General features: G+C 33.7%; 1 protein-coding gene across 1 annotated transcript; it reads right to left on the bottom strand.

The window, feature by feature from the left end:
• Positions 1-426: 426 nt before the first annotated feature.
• Positions 427-18,614, bottom strand: LOC140062953 (sodium channel protein 1 brain-like). The gene is made up of 20 exons (XM_072109345.1): positions 18,608-18,614; positions 18,066-18,210; positions 16,926-17,054; positions 16,213-16,428; positions 15,447-15,473; positions 14,523-14,592; positions 13,762-14,030; positions 13,176-13,352; positions 12,412-12,759; positions 11,597-11,909; positions 10,810-10,976; positions 9,589-9,954; positions 7,767-7,940; positions 7,151-7,273; positions 6,537-6,800; positions 6,114-6,167; positions 5,712-5,849; positions 5,153-5,266; positions 3,966-4,236; positions 427-3,634 (listed from the first exon to the last, which is right to left on the bottom strand). Exons 2-20 carry the CDS (start codon positions 18,120-18,122, stop codon positions 2,361-2,363), a joined length of 4,551 nt encoding a protein of 1,516 aa, XP_071965446.1. The 5' UTR covers positions 18,123-18,210; positions 18,608-18,614; the 3' UTR covers positions 427-2,360.
• Between the last annotated feature and the right edge of the window lie 65 nt (positions 18,615-18,679).

Consider the following 18,679-nt stretch of genomic DNA (forward strand, 5'->3'; position numbering starts at 1 on the left):
TCCACTCCAAGGCGGCAGCACAAAATTATTCCAGAAAATCTGGTACTACAGGGGGCGGTATATGGCTCTGCAAATTAGCAGCAGAGCCATTATAATAATGGCTCTGTAAATTAGCAGAGCCATTATAATAATGGCTCTGTAAATTAGCAGTAAATTAGGTTTAGATTTTTTCCAAAAAATGCCGCATGATTATATAACCGGGAATCTTGAGATTTGTCCATTATGTTTTCTGTCATCTAGATAGATTTTTAGTGATAATGTGAGTATGACCAAAACGGTACCATCCGTAAAAAACCCTTCCCGGTTTCAATATAAATTAATCAAAACGAGAATTTAAGAATGTAAGAGAGTCACTTTTCTGGGACATAACAATAAGTGAGTATACACATAATCTGGTTTTATGAATTTTAATGTCAACATGGTCAATACGAATGTCTATCATGTTACTATAACTTAACCCTAAGACTTGATTGTTGAGATAATTACTAATTATCTCAACAATCAAGTCTCATAGTTTACAGATTGTTTTCCAAATTGTAAGCCTACATCTTATATCTTCTTCGTATCGGCTTCATACAAAATGCATAATTTTAGTATAAAATACAAGCGAGATCAGTGATTGACGCGACTTAATACATAAAATACTTATCGTGGGAAACCAGCACCCTGTTTTAAAATCCATAACAATAAAATATTAATGAAACAAATAATATATAATATAATAGCATAGTATTATAATAAAAACAAATATAGGCCCCTATGTAAATAAAGAAAATACTACTTTACTTAGCACTTATTCGGTAGTGTAAAACGTGGTGGTATTTTTTAACAATGATAAAATAAATGTTTGAAAAAACTAATTTTTAAACAAACACAAAGAAATAAAAACTTAGTGGACACGCACACACACCACTGACGGGACAGTCTTGTGATAACGAAGTTTAACAGATGCGTACTACAGTTACTACTGTAGGCCCTATAGATTACACATGTAAACACTACATAATACCTCTACTTAGAATCATGTCAAAATTATTTTACGCCATTACTGCAGTAACGTACTGGTATGATTTTGTTTCAATGTTTAGGAGACAGTATTAACGACCCTCACAAAGCTTGCTAAATAAATAAATACATAAATTAAATTTATAATAAACAAGGTGTAATTGTTTGTAACTACTGGAGTAGCTTTGCGTCAGGGTGTTGAGTAATTGGTCATATGTTTTGCCCCAAGTTTGTACTTCATACTAAGTACATTGAAGAGCGCAAGCTCGGTAGTTTAGAGGTATGAACGCCAGGCTAGTGATCTGGAGATCGTGGGTTCGAGTCCCATCCGAGAATTACTTGCGTATTTTTTTAAGTATTCTCAATGTATTTTAGTACAGTGTACACAGTACACAACTAGCTCGTGTGCACTTTAAAGAACCTAGTACATCTTTCGAGACGAGTAGGGGGTTGCCCCGGTGTATAGTACATCACACACACTGATCACCAACTGGGCCCTCTGGGAGACCAGTCTTTGACTGAAGAGGTTACCCAGTATAAATATAAACAAACAAACAATAGTATGAATTACAAATTACGTCAGAGTAGGGCAAAACATCTGACCAAACACGGTATCTGCAGTGTTTGGCGTAGCCTACTCAATTACTGGTAATACACTTTTTTTTAAATAGTCCAATTGCATCACAATATCAATAGAATTGTTTAAAACACACAGTATACTATTATTGTTATTTGAATAATCTATTTTTTTTAAATAACTTACAAATATTTACCATTTTATATACATTATTGATAATGAAATATTAAATTGCATTACGTTGTACCCTGTATATACATTCTGGATCAACTTCTACTTTTAAAGTCTATATTGAAAAAATAAATATTGAAAAAATAAATATTAAAAAATATGAATAAAAAAATCTGATACCATTTGTACCAAAATTTGCATATTTTTGTATAGTTGCTGAAAGCAGGGAAACTCTTCCCTGCTGAAAGTAAATAATTCCGTGGCGCCATATTAATTTTGTAGAGTGCGGTACTAGTCCTAATACTAGTTAACGATAGTCTACATAGGCCCTAATGTATATTGTGCTAAATAGTTAAATTAAAACTTCTGGGAAGAACCTACCCTAATAATAGTAATATAATACTGACTTTAAAAATGATAATTACCCTGTTTTAATTGTTGTGTATTATCGGGTAAAATTCGAACACTTCCAGGGAGAAAATGTTTTTTTTTAAATAACGATTATACCTAACGATTACGTAGTCCTATATTGCAAGTACGTTTACTTAAAACTGTCTTAAAAGATATTAAAGATATTACCGTATGTTATTACTTCCATATAAACTAATTACACATTCACAGGTTCTAATTTGTTATTGTTTTCTAGGCCTACTGCGTTTATCACCTCAGCTGAAGCGTTTATTGGTGACGCGTTTTCAGTTTGCTCATCAACTTTTAAACACTGCCGTTGGCTAGTATTGCTTGTTTCTATAACTTTGCCACTTTCTTCATTCTGTATCGTTGCAGTAACAACACATTTGTTAGGCTGCAAACTTTTACCGGGAATTGTTAATGTATTTCCGTATGAGAGTTCTAAAGCATCGATTTCAGATTCCGTTTTTGACTGCCTACGGCTGTTACCTCTACTACGGTAAGATTGCGATGCTTGGCCAATCACCATTTTCAGTTTATATAGACGCCATGCTCGTTGCAGAACCTTTGCAGCCGTTGCGCGTTTCTTTATCTGCAGTGTAGATGTCGTTGGTTTGTAACTTTCTCTTCCAGGGAACGATTCGTTAAATCTTTCCTGCATTTGTTTCTGCAATTTATTGAATTCTTCCGTTTCTTCGATTGATCCGAGTACACGCTTTGTCAACGCGTAGAGCACATCCAAGCAATGCAGTTTTGTATCGTCATAAATCGGCAAATCAAGACCTGCTATTTTAATATTATTTGGTTTTGCAAGCCTTAATGGTGGACCAAGCTCATTGCAAAAGTCTGATAAACTTTCGTATGAAATGAACTGAGTTGCTAACGGATCGAACCGCTCCCAAACCTGGTAGAACATTACAAAATCATCTTCTGTAATCCCAACCTCCTCCTGTGCATGCGCTTGACTAAAGTTCTCAAGTATTACAGCAATATACATATTAATAACGACAAGAAATGTAATTATTAAAAACGACATAAAATATAAGATAGCAAATAATCTGCTTCCACAGTTTCCGTTCGGATGCGTTCCGTAATTGGGATCACAATCCGGTGGAGACGTCATCAGTGGTTCTAAAACGTCATTCCAACCAGCAGACGTCGCGACTCGAAATAACAATAGTACACTATTTGGCCACGTCTCAAAGTTAACGACGTCGTCAATCGCACCGTCGTGTTTAACATGACCAAACTGTACCATACCGATAATAGAGTATATAAACACAATAAGAAATAGCAATGAACCAATGTTGAATAATGCAGGTAATGATATTACTAGAGCAAAAAGTAGTTTTCGAATTCCTTTTGCAGCCTTAATTAGTCGTAGAACTCGTCCAATTCGAAATAAACGTAGCACACGGAGTAACGTTGGATTTATAATGGTATCCGACAATACATCATCAAGCACAATACCTAGAAAATGAATAAAAACATTGACCATTGCTACTGTATAATATTTCAGCGCTAGTTGAATTCAATCCAAAAATTTATAAATATAACAATGTAGATCTGTATTACATTGGTGGTAAACATGTTTGCAGTTGCGTGTTGGGTTTAGCGGCACCGGTCAACAAAATTCCACTGAATAGAACAATACGGAGGGATTTGCTGCCTTTTTAAGGGTTTGCCGTAAACTAGTGCGAAGACCATTTCATTTACAAAATACAGCGGGGTATCTTAAGGTCTGCACGAGTGATATACGATAAATTAAATCTATTTAAAAAAACTAAATACACGTACTTACCTAAAATTGAAAGGGTTACGACAACAAAGTCGAATGTATTCCAAGGAACTTTGAAATAGTGCCAACGAAGGCCAATGAATTTCATTATAGCCTCGATCGAAAAAATCACCGTAAAAGCGATGTTTAGAATTCGCAAAACGTCCGTTATCAACTGGTCTTGTTGGTAATGCTCTATCATCATCGCTATCATGTTTAAGAAGATTATACACACTATGGCAATCTCAAAACGTGTGCTTGTTACCAAATCGTACATGTACACCTGGACGGTATTCTGTTGGAAAAGGAATAACAGTATATCAGTGAATGGAAAGGATGTAAAAAATAAATGATACAATTCTACTATACCTAAATGAAATACTGTTGAAACCAAAATTATAAATATAATAAATATTTGTTGAAAAAACAAATATTTTATACTATAATAAGTAAAGACAACGAAAAATAAAATTAAACTACTACTGATATCGTGATACATAATGCGCCACACTTGAAGAACGACATTGAACAATTAAACAGTTTAGGGTAGGTTTATGGATTTATAATTAATGGAACAACCTTATAAGGAACGAGTTAGCGGTAGAAAGAAATGCCTTATAAGGTAAGAGTTAGTGGTAGAAATGAAAACAATACTTTAGTATAATAACATGCTACACACATTAAATTAAATAATGAACTTAAAATATAATTACATTTAAAACGTTCTTCATGAATAATATTTGACAGAAATATTCTACACAGAAATGTTCCAATAGAAAAAATAGCTAACCGGTAAACGTATAGTTTTGTCAGGAAGAGTGATCCTTGGTTTGATAAACACGATATTTTTACATTTTACATCATGACACATAAGCAAAAAATATATATACTATTTGTAGAATGATGTAATATAATGAATATTAATTGATTCTATTGACTGACTGACACTTAGTATCAATACTTACATTTGACTGGAGTATGATAAAAGAAAATAACAATAAAATATCAGTGAAAGGTCATAAACAAAATGAAGTATTTTTCTTTTATAAAAAACACCTCACTTCTAGAGCCCCAACGACCAGTTTAATATATACTTTTAATGTATTGCATCGTTTAGTTTGTGTTGTTTGCATGATTTCGCTTATGGTCATCATCGGCAATTTAAATAATGTCGGCTATTAGTAATTGGTTACATCTTATTTTCGACTTACCGTTGGTTTTTTCAACTGTTTCTTTGGCTTACGGATTCCAATACGTCGCATTGTCGAGTAATAGTTTTTTTGGTTGTTTGTTAAAAACATGTCGAGAGTACTATCTCCTTCATACTAAATACAAAATCACAAAAGTATTGACATAGAACATTAAACATTAAATTAGGCAGGTGTTTTCTTGAAAATAATACTGTAGTATTAAATTAATGGCGCTGCATAGGTAATAGTTAGAGCGCCCTCTATATCGTCACACAAAAATGTTCCTTTTCTCTTGTTTAAAGCTCTGTCTACACTTCAAACTTTGTGATGTGCCTATATATGAACATGATGACGTCAGATAACTACCATATTAAAACATATCACTACCATATTTAAGCATATCCATACCATATTTGGGCACATCACACCTTTTTGTCAAAGTAGTTTGATAGTGACAGAGCTTTAGGCACACTGACATTTTATTCATCGCAGACCGAAATCTTAATATATTTTAATACACAAGGGAATGTTCCTAAATCACACTGTTAAGCTTAAACAATAAAATAATACAGTATAGTACCTTTTTCTTAAGTTTATTAAAGTTATCAATGATCACACCGATGAATAGATTCAACGTCAGGAAAGATCCAAGCACGATGAAGACAACGAAAAACAAATAAGCGATGAAATTTGCTTCTCTTGACGGTTGCTGGTCAATCTAACATAAACAAGACATTGATAAGTTATATTATTTATTTAGTTATTCATACGACGGCCGGATCCGGTCACTCAGATACGGTTGATAAAATCCACGCAAGGATTCCTAAAAGATTACTATATACCCATGTTAAAAATGTTCTCCGGCCAACGAATAAGATAAAGACGTATTATATTTGTATATAATGTACAATAAAATAAATAAGATAAATAATGACAAACAAAATGTCATACAGCAAGAAATATCTGCAAAAATAATACTTACCCCTCTGGCATCCACACTCGCTTGCATAACTTCCATCCATCCTTCAAATGTAGCCTTTAAGAGAAAAGCAGTATTTATTAGATTATTAATTTTGTTAATCTAAGTGATATAACATTGCGGCTTTAAAATAAATTATCCAGGTTTTACTGTCCAAAATCCGATGGTATTAATCAGTAACCTCTAGGACACAAGAAGATAGTATTTTTGTATCATAGCAAACTACTACAATTACGGCCATACTGCGTTGAAACACTCTCGTCAGATCACCAAACTACACCGGGGTACGGTGGGTATCTTTGCTAATATATCAAAAAAAGTACCATTGAACGACCGTGCGTACTATTGCACGCTATGTGACCCAGATTCGTCCAATCGAATGACAGGAATTTATTAAGGTGTTATATAGTATTGAAGACGACTCACCACTTGAAAGAGAGCAACGTAGCCATTAATAACAGTATCAAAATTAATATTTGTATTTATCCAAGTGTAATTCTTATAAATACATTCCGTTTTATTATCGACAATATCAATGGATAGAATTTCTCCGTCATCATCTACACATTTGAAGAATCTGCCACCAAAAAACTGAACCCCAACAATGCTGAATATAAGCCAGAATACTAGGCAAACCAGAAGCACATTTCCAATGGCTGGAATAGCATGGGCCAGCGCGTTCACTACAATCTGACGAAACAAAAAATAGACTAGTAATTTAGGAAAAATGGTACATTATGTGTTATCATATCTATACACCTTACTTAAAATACAGGCGTCACAACGTGATACATTCTCTATAAAGCTCTGTCTACACTATCAAAGTAGTTTGGAAAAAAAAATGTGCCCAAATATTATAGTGAAATGCACAAATATGGTCGTAATATATGACATCATCATGTCCATAATTATGGGACAACACATATTTGTTGTCACATAGTGTAGACAGAGATTTACAGAAGTTGTTGGTTGTTGCTGAAAAATCTGACCCATTTTTGTTTTGTGCCTGAAATTATTGAGGAAAAGTAACGTATACCAACCTTCATGCCTTGCCATCTTGATATGGCTCGAAGTGGTCGCAAGGCCCTCAACGTTCGGAGTGATCGAAACGCTGTCAAATTGCCTAAACCCATAGCATCAGCCAACAAACTCAGTATTGATATCTATAAAACAACATAATAATAATAATTCGATTCGATCCAGTTACCAGAGAAAACTCTAGGTGACGTTAGGTTTTTTGTTTACTGTGTTCACGCACATGCGTTTTGTACGGAACAAATGTAATATCGTTACCGTATATATAATATTATTTTAATGTATTGTTTGAAGGTTTGAATGGCGAAATCAGATGTCGATATACATTTTGCGAAAGAACTGTTGAGTTTCTCGACGTTTCGGAAATGGAAAGACATTATCACTCATAAGGACGATCAAAGCATATTGATCGAAACGTCGAGAAACTCAACAGTTCTTTTCAGAACTAATATACGTGGTGTACCGCAACATTTATATCAACATTATTTTAATGATTTTCGGAAAATGTGAAACGTTTGGGAAGTACTGTATGTAGAAATATGAAATTACTTCCTAATATTATATAAATAATAATAATAAAAGTATGAAAACGAACAAATAAATAATCGTGTTTTAACTTACAATAACAATTACAAAATCCAGCCAGCACCAAAAACTAGAGAAATATTTCTTGAATCCTAAACCTATCCATTTTATGACCATTTCCAGTGTAAATATTACAATGAAGACATAATTTAATATGTTTAAAACGTTATCCAAAGTTGAGTTTTCTTCTAAATAGATATCTTCAAATGTCTATAACAAAAGTAATAAGAATACACAAATGAATATTAAATGTGCTACTATCTAGTGGATAGAAGGTAGCTTGTTAGAGAAGAAGAATAATGAGAAAAAAAAGAAGATTGTGAAGGAGAATGAGCTGGAAAAGAAGGTCGAGAAAGAGAATCAAAAGGAGAACAATTTGAAAGAGACTAAAAACAGAAAATGAGTAGGACCAGAGAAGAACTATGAGGAGAATAACAGAAAGAGAGAGAGAGAGAGAGATAGAAAGAAAAGAAGAAGTAGGTGTAGAATTAAGGGAAAAGAAGAAAGAAAATAAAAGGGTAAAAGGAGAAGAAAGAACGAGTGAAGTGAAGTAAGAGGAGATAAAAGAGAAGGATAAGGAGGAGAGGGAGAAGTAAGAGGAGAATGAGAAGGAATAGCATGAAGAGAATAAGAAGAAGTAGTGGGATGAGAATGAGAAGATTTAGTAGGAGGATAATGAGGAGATAGAGTATTAGGAAGAGAATGAGGAATAGGCCTAGTAGGAGGAGAATTTGAAGGGGAAGTAAGAAGTGAATGAGAAGGAGTAGTAGTAGGAGAATGAGAGGAAAATAAGAAGTGAATGAGAAGTTGTAGTAGGATTGGAATGAGTAGTAATAGTAAGAGGAGAATGAAAGATAAAAGGGAGAATGAGAAAGAGAAGTAAAAGGAGAATGAGGAGTAGTAGGAGGAGAATGAGAAGGAGAAGTAAAAGGAGAATGAGAAAGAGAAGTAAGATGAGAATGAGAATGAGAAGAGGAGAAAGAGAAGGAGTAGTAGGAAGATAATTACAAGGAGTAGTAAGAGGAAAATGAGAAGAAGAAGTAAGAGGAGAATAAGAAGAAGTAGTGGGAAGAGAATGAGAAGGAGAAATGAGAGGAGAATGAGAAGGAGTAGTAGGAAGAGAATGAGAAGAAGAAGTAAGAGGAGAATGAGAAGAAGAAGTAAGAGGAGAATGAGAAGAAGAAGTAAGAGGAGTGGGAAGAGAATGAGAAGGAAAAGTAAGAGGAGAATTAGAAGGAGTAGTAGGAAGAGAATTAGAAGGAGTAGTAAGAGGAAAATGAGAAGAAGTAAGAGGAGAATGAAAAGGAGTAGTGGGAAGAGAATGAGAAGGAGAAGTCAGAAGAGAATGAGAAGGAGTAGTAGGAAGAGAATTAGAAGGAGTAGTAAGAGGAGAATGAGAAGAAGAAGTAAGAGGAGAATGAGAAGGAATAGTAGGAAGAGAATGAGAAGGAGTTGTAAGAGGAAAATGAGAAGGAGAAGTAAGAGGAGAATGAGAAAGAGTAGTGGAAAGAGAATGAGAAGTAAGAGGAGAATGAAAAGGAGTAGTGGGAAGAGAATGAGAAGAAGAAGTAAGAGGAGAATGAGAAGGAGTAGTGGGAAGAGAATGAGGAGAAGTAGTAAGAGGAGAATGAGAAGGAGTAGTAGGAAGAGAATGAGAAGGAGAAGTAAGAGGAAAATGAGAAGAAGAAGTAAGAGGAGAATGAGAAGGAAAAGTAAGAGGAAAATGAGGAGAAAAAAGGAGAATGAGAAAGAGTAGTATGAGGAGAATGAGAAGGAGTAGTATGAAGAGAATGAGAAGGAGAAGTAAGAGGAGAATGAGAAGGAGAAATAGGAGGAGAATAACAAATCAAGAACTTACCAATGTTATACTGCTAGCAAATATTGTAAGCAGAATAAAAGACTCGAAGATTTTGTGTTCGACAATGATGTTGGCAACTAGTCTAGTTTTCATCCACGTTTTACCACAAGATGTTTCTGAGAGCTCTTGAAGTTTTGGAAACTTTCTCAGACAAAATGCGTTACATTTAACCGGAAAACAATCTTCAGCCTTCATTGTTCTAATGACGTCGTCTTCTTCATCATCTATAACAGCGGCTTCCTTTCCGTTTTTGTCTTTTCCAACCTCGCTCTCTCCAGTTTCTTCATTTGTAGTAATGCGTGTTTCTGTGCGTGGCACATCTAAATTGCTATCAAAGGATACAGACCGCCGTGCATTGTTTCCACTCTAAAAAATACTATACTATAAAGCACTGCTCTCAAAACTTTGTGTACCAAAGCATACAAATGATGTCGGTCAACAAAAGTACAAACAACTACAATCAATGTGCAAAATCTCTGGCTTTTTAGACACATAACGAGTTACCGGACTTTCCTGTATTCACAGTGAACGACGGGTAAGGATCCTCCTCCCAAATTATGCCCATGACGTGTATACATTAAATCATTCATTAATAATCACGCGTAACGGTTTGTAATTAGCGCCATTACAGAACAAACCATGGATACATTCGGTCATTGTTGAGTGACAACTGGTTCTTTACACTTTATAAAAAAAATCATATTCAACTAAAATAGAATGTATAATTTAATAGGAGCTAATAATTTAATTAGCTATAAATATTTTTACATTCCTTGAAAATATGTTTTGCTATTATGAGGGGAGGTGAAAGCGAAGGTAGAGGAAGGGGATATGTAGTGGATCTTAGAATTGGCAAACAAGCATGGCAAACACCAAGCTTCAGTGCCACATTCAATGAAATGATAGTAACTTTAGTAATGATTTCTATATCTTGAACCAAACACGTAATCCGTCTCTCTGGACAAATCATTAACCTGAATCCACACACCACCTTATCATAATTTTATTATTTTATAATTATCGAATACTATATTATTTATCATGTGATTATATTTATTTGAGTGTGGAAAACCAATAAAACAAACAAACAAACCTGGTTATTATTACCATTTCTTTTTTTCTCTATGAATTTGATATATTTGTATTTTCTATTGTGTCGAATTTCTAATAAATAATAAATAAATAAATAAATAAATTGCCCATGTGACATGTAAGGTTTACCTGTACGCTGTTATTACTGCCATTTCTTGACATCATTGGTGTTCCTTGATTGCCGTTAGACAGAATGGAATGGATGGATTTGGATTTGGAGACTAGTGATTCATTAGATGCTAGTACATTATTATCTTCATCTTTGTTTACAGGGAATACTTTCATCTCAATTATTTCTAATTAGAAAAAAAATATTAGCATGTTTTATAGTGATAAAGAAGGGCGATTATAAAGTTCGATTCTTTTTGACATATAATGTGTGTATAACGAACGTATACGTTCTGTTTTATAATGTGGATTTAAGGACAATAGCAGATCTAGACCTGGAAAGAAGCCGACGACGAAAAGGCTTTAGAGAACTATGTTTACATCCGTTTCTTGTTAACAAACTAAAAAACTCGTTAATTTAAAAGATAGTCGCGTTCATCAAACTTACAATGCATAGATTCATTAGGTTTTTGTTTGTACATGCCCATTCGTAAGTATGAATTATTTAAATATATATATATATATATATATATATATATATATATATATATATATATATATATATATATATATATATATATATATTAACAGGTTAGCTAACAACTATTTTGTAGTTTCTAAACAGTCTAATTAATACCAGAAATTACATTGTGTAAGCGCTGGTGAGATAGAGACAAATCCATAAATCAATTGCTAAAACATGCTACAGCTACACTGCTGAAGAAAAAGATACATGGCGAAAAGGTGTAGATATAATTGGACAGTCTGTCAGAAGACGCCGTAGTGAGTTAAAACAGTTGATACTTACTTGGTAGATTTGGATCTTGTCTAGCAGGTGACGCATGTGAATCACTGTCACCATCGTTTGCTTTACATTGACTAACGACTATCACTACATCACACGGTGGCTTGCTTTCATTGCCACTGGAGGAAACATTATCCTTAGATTCATTAACTTTGTCACTAACTCTGTTCTGTTTTCGGCAACATTTACATATAAACATAAAGAATCTTTTAATCTTTAAGAAAGCCAGGTTTAAACGTGATTCTTCGGGGGAACTGTTGAGACTCAGATCATTCGCAAAGGAGTTGAGCAGCAACGCCAGAAACAAATTCAATATCTGAAAAAAGAATGTTTGAATTTATTAAAGTCGTGTTTCTTATGGAAATGCACTGTTGAGAATTAATTGGACTTTTATCTGAAGCATGAAACACGCAAGCATATTTATTTGTAGCCTAGACAACAAACTTCTGAGTTGCACATCATGCTCTTTATTAAAATTCAAATAATAGATAAAAATCAACGGTTCGTTGTGGTTTTTTACATAAGAATGTGTGTTAATCAATATAAACACAATCATAATTTGTGTACAAATAAGTTTGTAATAAAGCACTTTGTTCTCTTGTCTTATATGACACTCAATTAACACCATTATTGTTCTGTCGCCGACTCTACACGTTTCTCTTTAATCCACTGTTACAAATATTTTATCGGAAAACGACGAAATACGTACTTTGATGCTTTGTGTTTCGTAATCTTCCTCTTAATCGGGAAAGCTATAGCAAGACACAGGCCATACCAAACCAAATTTAAGAAAGGCACTGAAATAATGTTTCACTTACCATGATATTACCGATGATGAGAGTTAAAATAAAGACAATTATACAGGTGCCAGGATTGGATGCCCGCATGCAATCGTACAAAGGTTCTATCCACTCTCCACACAGGATTCGAAACACCATCATAAGAGAATGATGAAAGTCTTTGAAATTCCACCTGGGAACAATTCCTTCTTCAAAATTACTATCAATATAGTCTCCACCAAACAGTTGCATTCCGATGACAGCGAATATATAAATAATGATGAGGAGCACCAAAGAGAGGTTTCCGACCGCTGCCATGGTGGTGCCGATAATGGACAGAAGAACCCGCATGGTCGTCCATGACTGGGCTAGCTTTAGGACACGAAGCTGTCGAAGATTGATTTCAACATTAACAATTATGATTTATTTATAGTCAAAATTTGTTATTAGTCATTTTATTATTAGATTTCATTCCGAATAATGTATTTCTCATAATATGGCATTTGTCAAAAATTGTCTTAATATCGTCTAAATTGTAGATTGTCATTATGAGATACAAGCCCACCACATACTGTCAACAACCATTCAATTCGAGACGTCAATTGACTATAACTAATACTCGGAAAAAAAACCTATTATTTTGTATTCTCATTTGTTGTATATTGTTATTATCAAACATATTCATATTCTCAATTTTAGAATATGGCGTAGGTGCGGAAGCTACCACTACGCTGATGGTGTAGGCATGTGCAAATGTTGTTTATGCTATATTATGTTCATGTAATCAACATATGGGTACTTACCAAACGAAATGTCCGTAGCACCGATAAACCACCACCTTCATAGCCTGATAGAAATACCTCGATCAAGCTAACACATACAATGACCAGATCAAACAGGTTCCAGCTACTTTTAAAGTAGTTGAAATCAAGCGCTATTATTTTGGCTATACATTCCACAGTGAAGATAATAGTAAATATCTAAAAATGAAAATGATGTTATTAATACTAAATTATTATTATTTATTTAATATTGATTTTGGACTCATAACAAAATAAAGATCTTCCTTCAAAAATCAGAATAAAAATAAATTAAATAATTCCAGTTCAGTCGCCTCACATTATGTTTTCCTATCCTAAACTTTTCCAAAGAATTCTATCTCTTGTTGGATATCTTAATTCCATCAAAGTCGTTCAAAGACTCAAGACAACTTTGCATAACCCTTGAACGGTTGGTCTATCTTATTGATTGCCTATAATTTGCTTTCATAAATCATATGCTAACATAGTTCTTAGTTTTGTTTATTTTAGTTGCGAATGTTCATATTTTAACAAGAGATTCGAACATCATATTGGTTAATAGTAATCTGTCAACAATTTTTTTTCTTACCGTATTTCCGATATTTAATATCTGAAGTAGTGTAGGACTAATGCCATAATGGTCCATTCCAAGAAATATTGTATTTACAAAAATACATATTGTGATGAAAAGGTCAAACAGCGGGTCAAGCACTACCCACGAAACTGCTAACTTAAACTGTCGCCAACAGCGGTAAATTGGTGCCGATAACTTGATGTTTCGTCGACAACACAAGCAACACCAAGTATAATTGCAAATATGTATATAATCGCTATCTTTTACTATATGTGCTGATTTATCTAAAAGCAAAAACAAAATTGTATTCTTTCTGATAGGTTGGACACAGTATACATATTATACATATATATTTTACAATATATTATTATATGTGCTTTTTTGCGATTCTATCTATCTAGTCTATACAAATGGTAGTGTAAAATATTAAAGGTATTAATGCTTCAGTGTGGACTATTATGTCGAGTGTAAAACTTGTACACTCTTATTCGATAGCGACGACGCTTGCAATTGACGATTTCTATTGCGTTTTCAATTGGAGGCGCTTATTCGATTGCGATGCTTATTAGACTCTGACGCCTATTGGATCATTTGTGGTACTTCACTAGCATCTGAAACGTGCTTTATAGATTCATTCGATCTGTTTCTCTTTACCAAAACTCCACAGTAGTTATACAATAATAAAAAGTTCATAGCTTAACATGTTCAATCAAAAATCAATAACGAATGAATGTATAATGAGTAGTACTTAGATTGTGACGCCATTACTAACTTACCGTCTGCCTGGTTGCCATCTCTGTTAACATTTATTACAGAAAACATGTCTACGGAATCTCCATATCTAGCCTGAAACAAGATGTTAAACGTATTGAGGCGAGACCAATCATTAGCAATGTTAATACCATGGAGAAAAACATTTTCTCCATGGTATTTATACAAACTCATAACAACATCATCCATATTGTCGCTAGCACCACCAACTGACAACAAGTCGAAGATAGATAGTGGCATGGTGTAAATAACATATGACCTAAAATATCTTACATCATGTATTGTAAATAAACTGTAACACAACGCTTTGAAGTAATACAGAATACATTATAATAGAATTTGTTCTTATAGCAACTTCCAATCAGGGGATCAATAATGTTATAATGTTCTTTATTATGATAATGCACTACAGTCCGTTTGGGCAAGGTAAATCAATCTCCAATTCAAAGTATTGGATTAGCAAACAACAACAATGAATTACAACACTCCAATGTTCCTCTCAATAAAATAAATACCTAGGTTTACTATAACATTATTTAGAGAACAAAAACAAACTGCAAACAAAATTACAAACTGTATGAAAACAAATTCCAAATGAAGAAACTATAACGTCTCGCTGTAAATCAGTATGTTATTAAAAACAACCTTTAAACAAAACCGTCAATAGAGTCACAAAGTTGTCGCGCGCAAAAGCATACCATTTTCATCATCAGTTGAACGCGCACAGCAATTTTGGAATCGGTGGGTTGAATGGCTATATAGTTTGAATAGCAATGAAACATCAGAAAAATAAATATTATGTGCAACTACAATTACCACAATATATTTTAAAAATTAAACGGATATAAAAAGGAACAAAAACAAGGGGTGGTGTGAGGGTGGAAATGAAATGTGCGGAACATCAAAATCCATTCTGATTTGTAACTTACATCATCATCTTCTTCTTCAAGTAAATCCTTAGTTGTGGTTTAATAAAAGTATAATTAAAAGTAACTTGTTAAAAAGTTCAATGACACTATGTCTATGTTTTTTTATTGGATGCTTAGCATTATTGTGAACATTTATTTCCTCATGTGCACTTTCAAGAACCTATAGTACAGTATCATCTTTCAAGGCGAGTAGGGTTACCTTGGTGTACTAGCACACATAGCCATAGTGACACACAGCCACTACTTAAAACTACTACTTGTAGGGCTCCTAGTACCGTAACCGTTGATGAAGACACTCCATTACAGGATTATCCTATGGGACAGGAACACACCTATGGGACAGGAACACACCTATGGGACAGGAACACACCTATGGGACAAGAACACACCTATGGGACAGGGAACACGCCTATTAAAGATGTATTGTCTCCCTGAAACAATAATTCTTAAAAATGTGTTGGCTGAATATGCAATTTAAATGCGACAAAATAGTTATTCACTTCGACCAAAAATTTGATTATTTACATGAAAAAACTGTAATTTAAAGCAAAAAAAATTATTTTGTCATTTTATAAGTGAAAACATAATTTTGTTCTATTGATTAACGTTATTAAACTTCAAAATGGCCTATTCAAAGTTCTATTTTATTAAACTTCATTTTTCATGTTTTTAAGGGACAATACATCTTTAAGGAAAGACTTTGTTTTGAAACTGTCCCATTGTAGTAATCTTCTATCTCAGTTTTCAAAAGAAAGTATGGATTTACCTCATTTCTAACTTCTTTTACTGTTTCTTCATTTGTTCCATCTTGCTTAATGTCATCAGTACTATCTTCAGGTTTATTTGTTTCTTGCTGTAGTTTCTGTTGTTCTAATAGTTTTTGTTTTCTTAATCTTAATTTTCGTTTTCGTTCAGCCATCTTTCGCAACTTCTCAGCATCCATTGTCATTACTGATTCTTTTTCTTTTTTGATATCTTTTTTCTGAAATGATTATCAGGAGGGCACTTATTTACTTATTACCAATCAGCTCATTATTATTATTATTATTGCTGAGAATGCTAATGTATTTATAGAGAGTTCCACAAACAATGTCGTCTCAAGGCCGATGAACAATAGTATCTTTATAATAATATCTGCGTGTCCGTCCGGTATTATTCAGAGACTAGGGTCGCAAAGTCTTCAAACTTGGTGGGTGGGTGCAGCTCGGTATAGGAAAGAAGTGTTTGTCTGCGTTTGTTAGGTCGTCAAGGTCCCCCTCCCCACCCCCTTATTGAATCATGTGGGTACAGATAGACCTGCTCTTGTCACAATAAATATTGTGGATTTCATTCTAATATAGGCCTATCATTATCGGTGATAATGGTGATAATGATGTTGTTATCTTTCATGATTTAATTACCATGATGATGTATTGTTGATGATGATGACACGGTGATGACTACACAATAACGGTAAAGACAGGTGTATTATAAACATACCCCGCTATCAACTTCTTCCGTATAAGCCATAGAAACAACAGCTAACATAAGGTTTATCAGGTAAAAAGCACCTAACATGGTTGTCATCAGAAAGTATAACATGTTCCATGGCCCTGCTGCTCGAATAACCTGCAATTAATAAAAACAAACAGCCTCAAATTATTATTTGATATTAAAAATAAATAGGCCTTTATTCACAAGGCATTACTATTAAAATATCATCTTTTAATTGTTCGTTTTAAGCATTGACAACAAAAGCTTTATAAAGCAAAATCGTACAACATACAAAGTCTATATTAATCTCCTTAAAACATATTTAATCTATAAAGTAAATCCAATTGTTTTGATTGTAATGTAGCGTGTTCAATAGATACAGTAAAATTAAATTGATTGAAATTCCCAAAAGAAATTAATATCCTATTCCTGCAACTCAAAATAACGCAGACTCAGATAGATGCTGCATCCATTCGGTTGTAGTCGTTATTATAACATTATTATGACTATGTTGCTTATTGAAGCGTTATAGAATAAATACTTTAAATCTTATTGGATCGACTGACTCACAATTAGGATACGGCTGCGTTAATTAAGCTACTCTCTTGCGAAATCCTTGGAATCCAAAAGAGAGCAATACACTATTTTGCAGTAGACGTTGTAGATAATATTTTAACCAAGTGCGACTAAATGCAGTGCCACCCAAATAGCAGTAATAGTAAAAGGCCACCGAGCGTTAATTACCTTGAGCACGTACTGCTACCATGTACTGCTACAGTGCTTCTAATTATAGCCACCTAGTGTAGTGCCACTTAACAGAGTCCCTATACATTGCCAACTCCGAAGCAGGAGACCGAGGGCATTGCCAGCGAGCACAGTCTAACCGAGGGCATTTCCACAACAGAAGGTATTGCCACAGACGGTAGTGCCACAAGTTCACACTCAGCCACTTTGTCGTGGACAGATGAGAGAGCGATAGTGGCTGCACGGATATGACGTGACTGTTAGGGAAGACGCATGTAGTTGAAAAGTGTAACATCTGAGTCCACATCGCATAGAGACTATTTGTATTATGCGCTATACAAATTTAAAACTATTAACCAATTGCGCAGTACAATGACATAATTTAGCATCAAACGTACTTACCAAATTGTACACATTTTCCCAATAGTCTAGAGTTATTAACTGAAAACACGTGAGCATAGCCCATCCAAAGTTATCGAAGTTAGTATAGCCATAGTTCGGGTTCGGATCAATATCCGGAAGACATGTATAATTCTCCGGACATTCACTGTTAAAAGAAACAGTGTCATTAAACAATTAAATATGCCTATGATTCAATAGAATTGAATAATATGTAAATATATTAAATTATTAAATGAGAGTATTCAGTTTAAACAAAGCAACCCATTACCATCATTTATATATTTCAAGAACGCCGATTAATAGTTCTAACTTATCTCATTCATTCATTTGATAGTTTTCTTGGTATTTTTTAATGCAAAAAAAAGTTGTCCATGTGATTTATTTTCAGGTTTTATGAAAAGCAGTTAAAACCATGCTCATTCAACTATTTCTCAATTGAAAGAAAAGAAGTGTTTTTACAATTGAAAAACTTTTACACTAAACGATCTTAAAATAATACATACACTCTATATTACAGATAAAAAAAATATAACAGATCTTACCTCCATCCACCGCTATGATAATAAAAGATAAAATAAAACAGGAGATTAGAATAGGCTACTAAATTGTTTAAA

This window comes from Antedon mediterranea, chromosome 11 (genome assembly GCF_964355755.1).
Source record: "Antedon mediterranea chromosome 11, ecAntMedi1.1, whole genome shotgun sequence".
In the NCBI taxonomy this organism is placed as follows: Eukaryota; Metazoa; Echinodermata; class Crinoidea; order Comatulida; family Antedonidae; genus Antedon; species Antedon mediterranea.

Bases quoted from the DNA above. Each gene is read 5' to 3' on its own strand.
- LOC140062953 (XM_072109345.1), bottom strand. From the start codon at position 18,122: ATGCTCACGTGTTTTCAGTTAATAACTCTAGACTATTGGGAAAATGTG. The intron at 6,168-6,536 runs GTGAGTCGTCTT...TTTCTCTTAAAG, and splicing joins ACGTTGCTCTCTTTCAAGTG to GCTACATTTGAAGGATGGAT. The intron at 5,267-5,711 runs GTACTATACTGT...TTTTGTATTTAG, and splicing joins TTAATAAACTTAAGAAAAAG to TATGAAGGAGATAGTACTCT.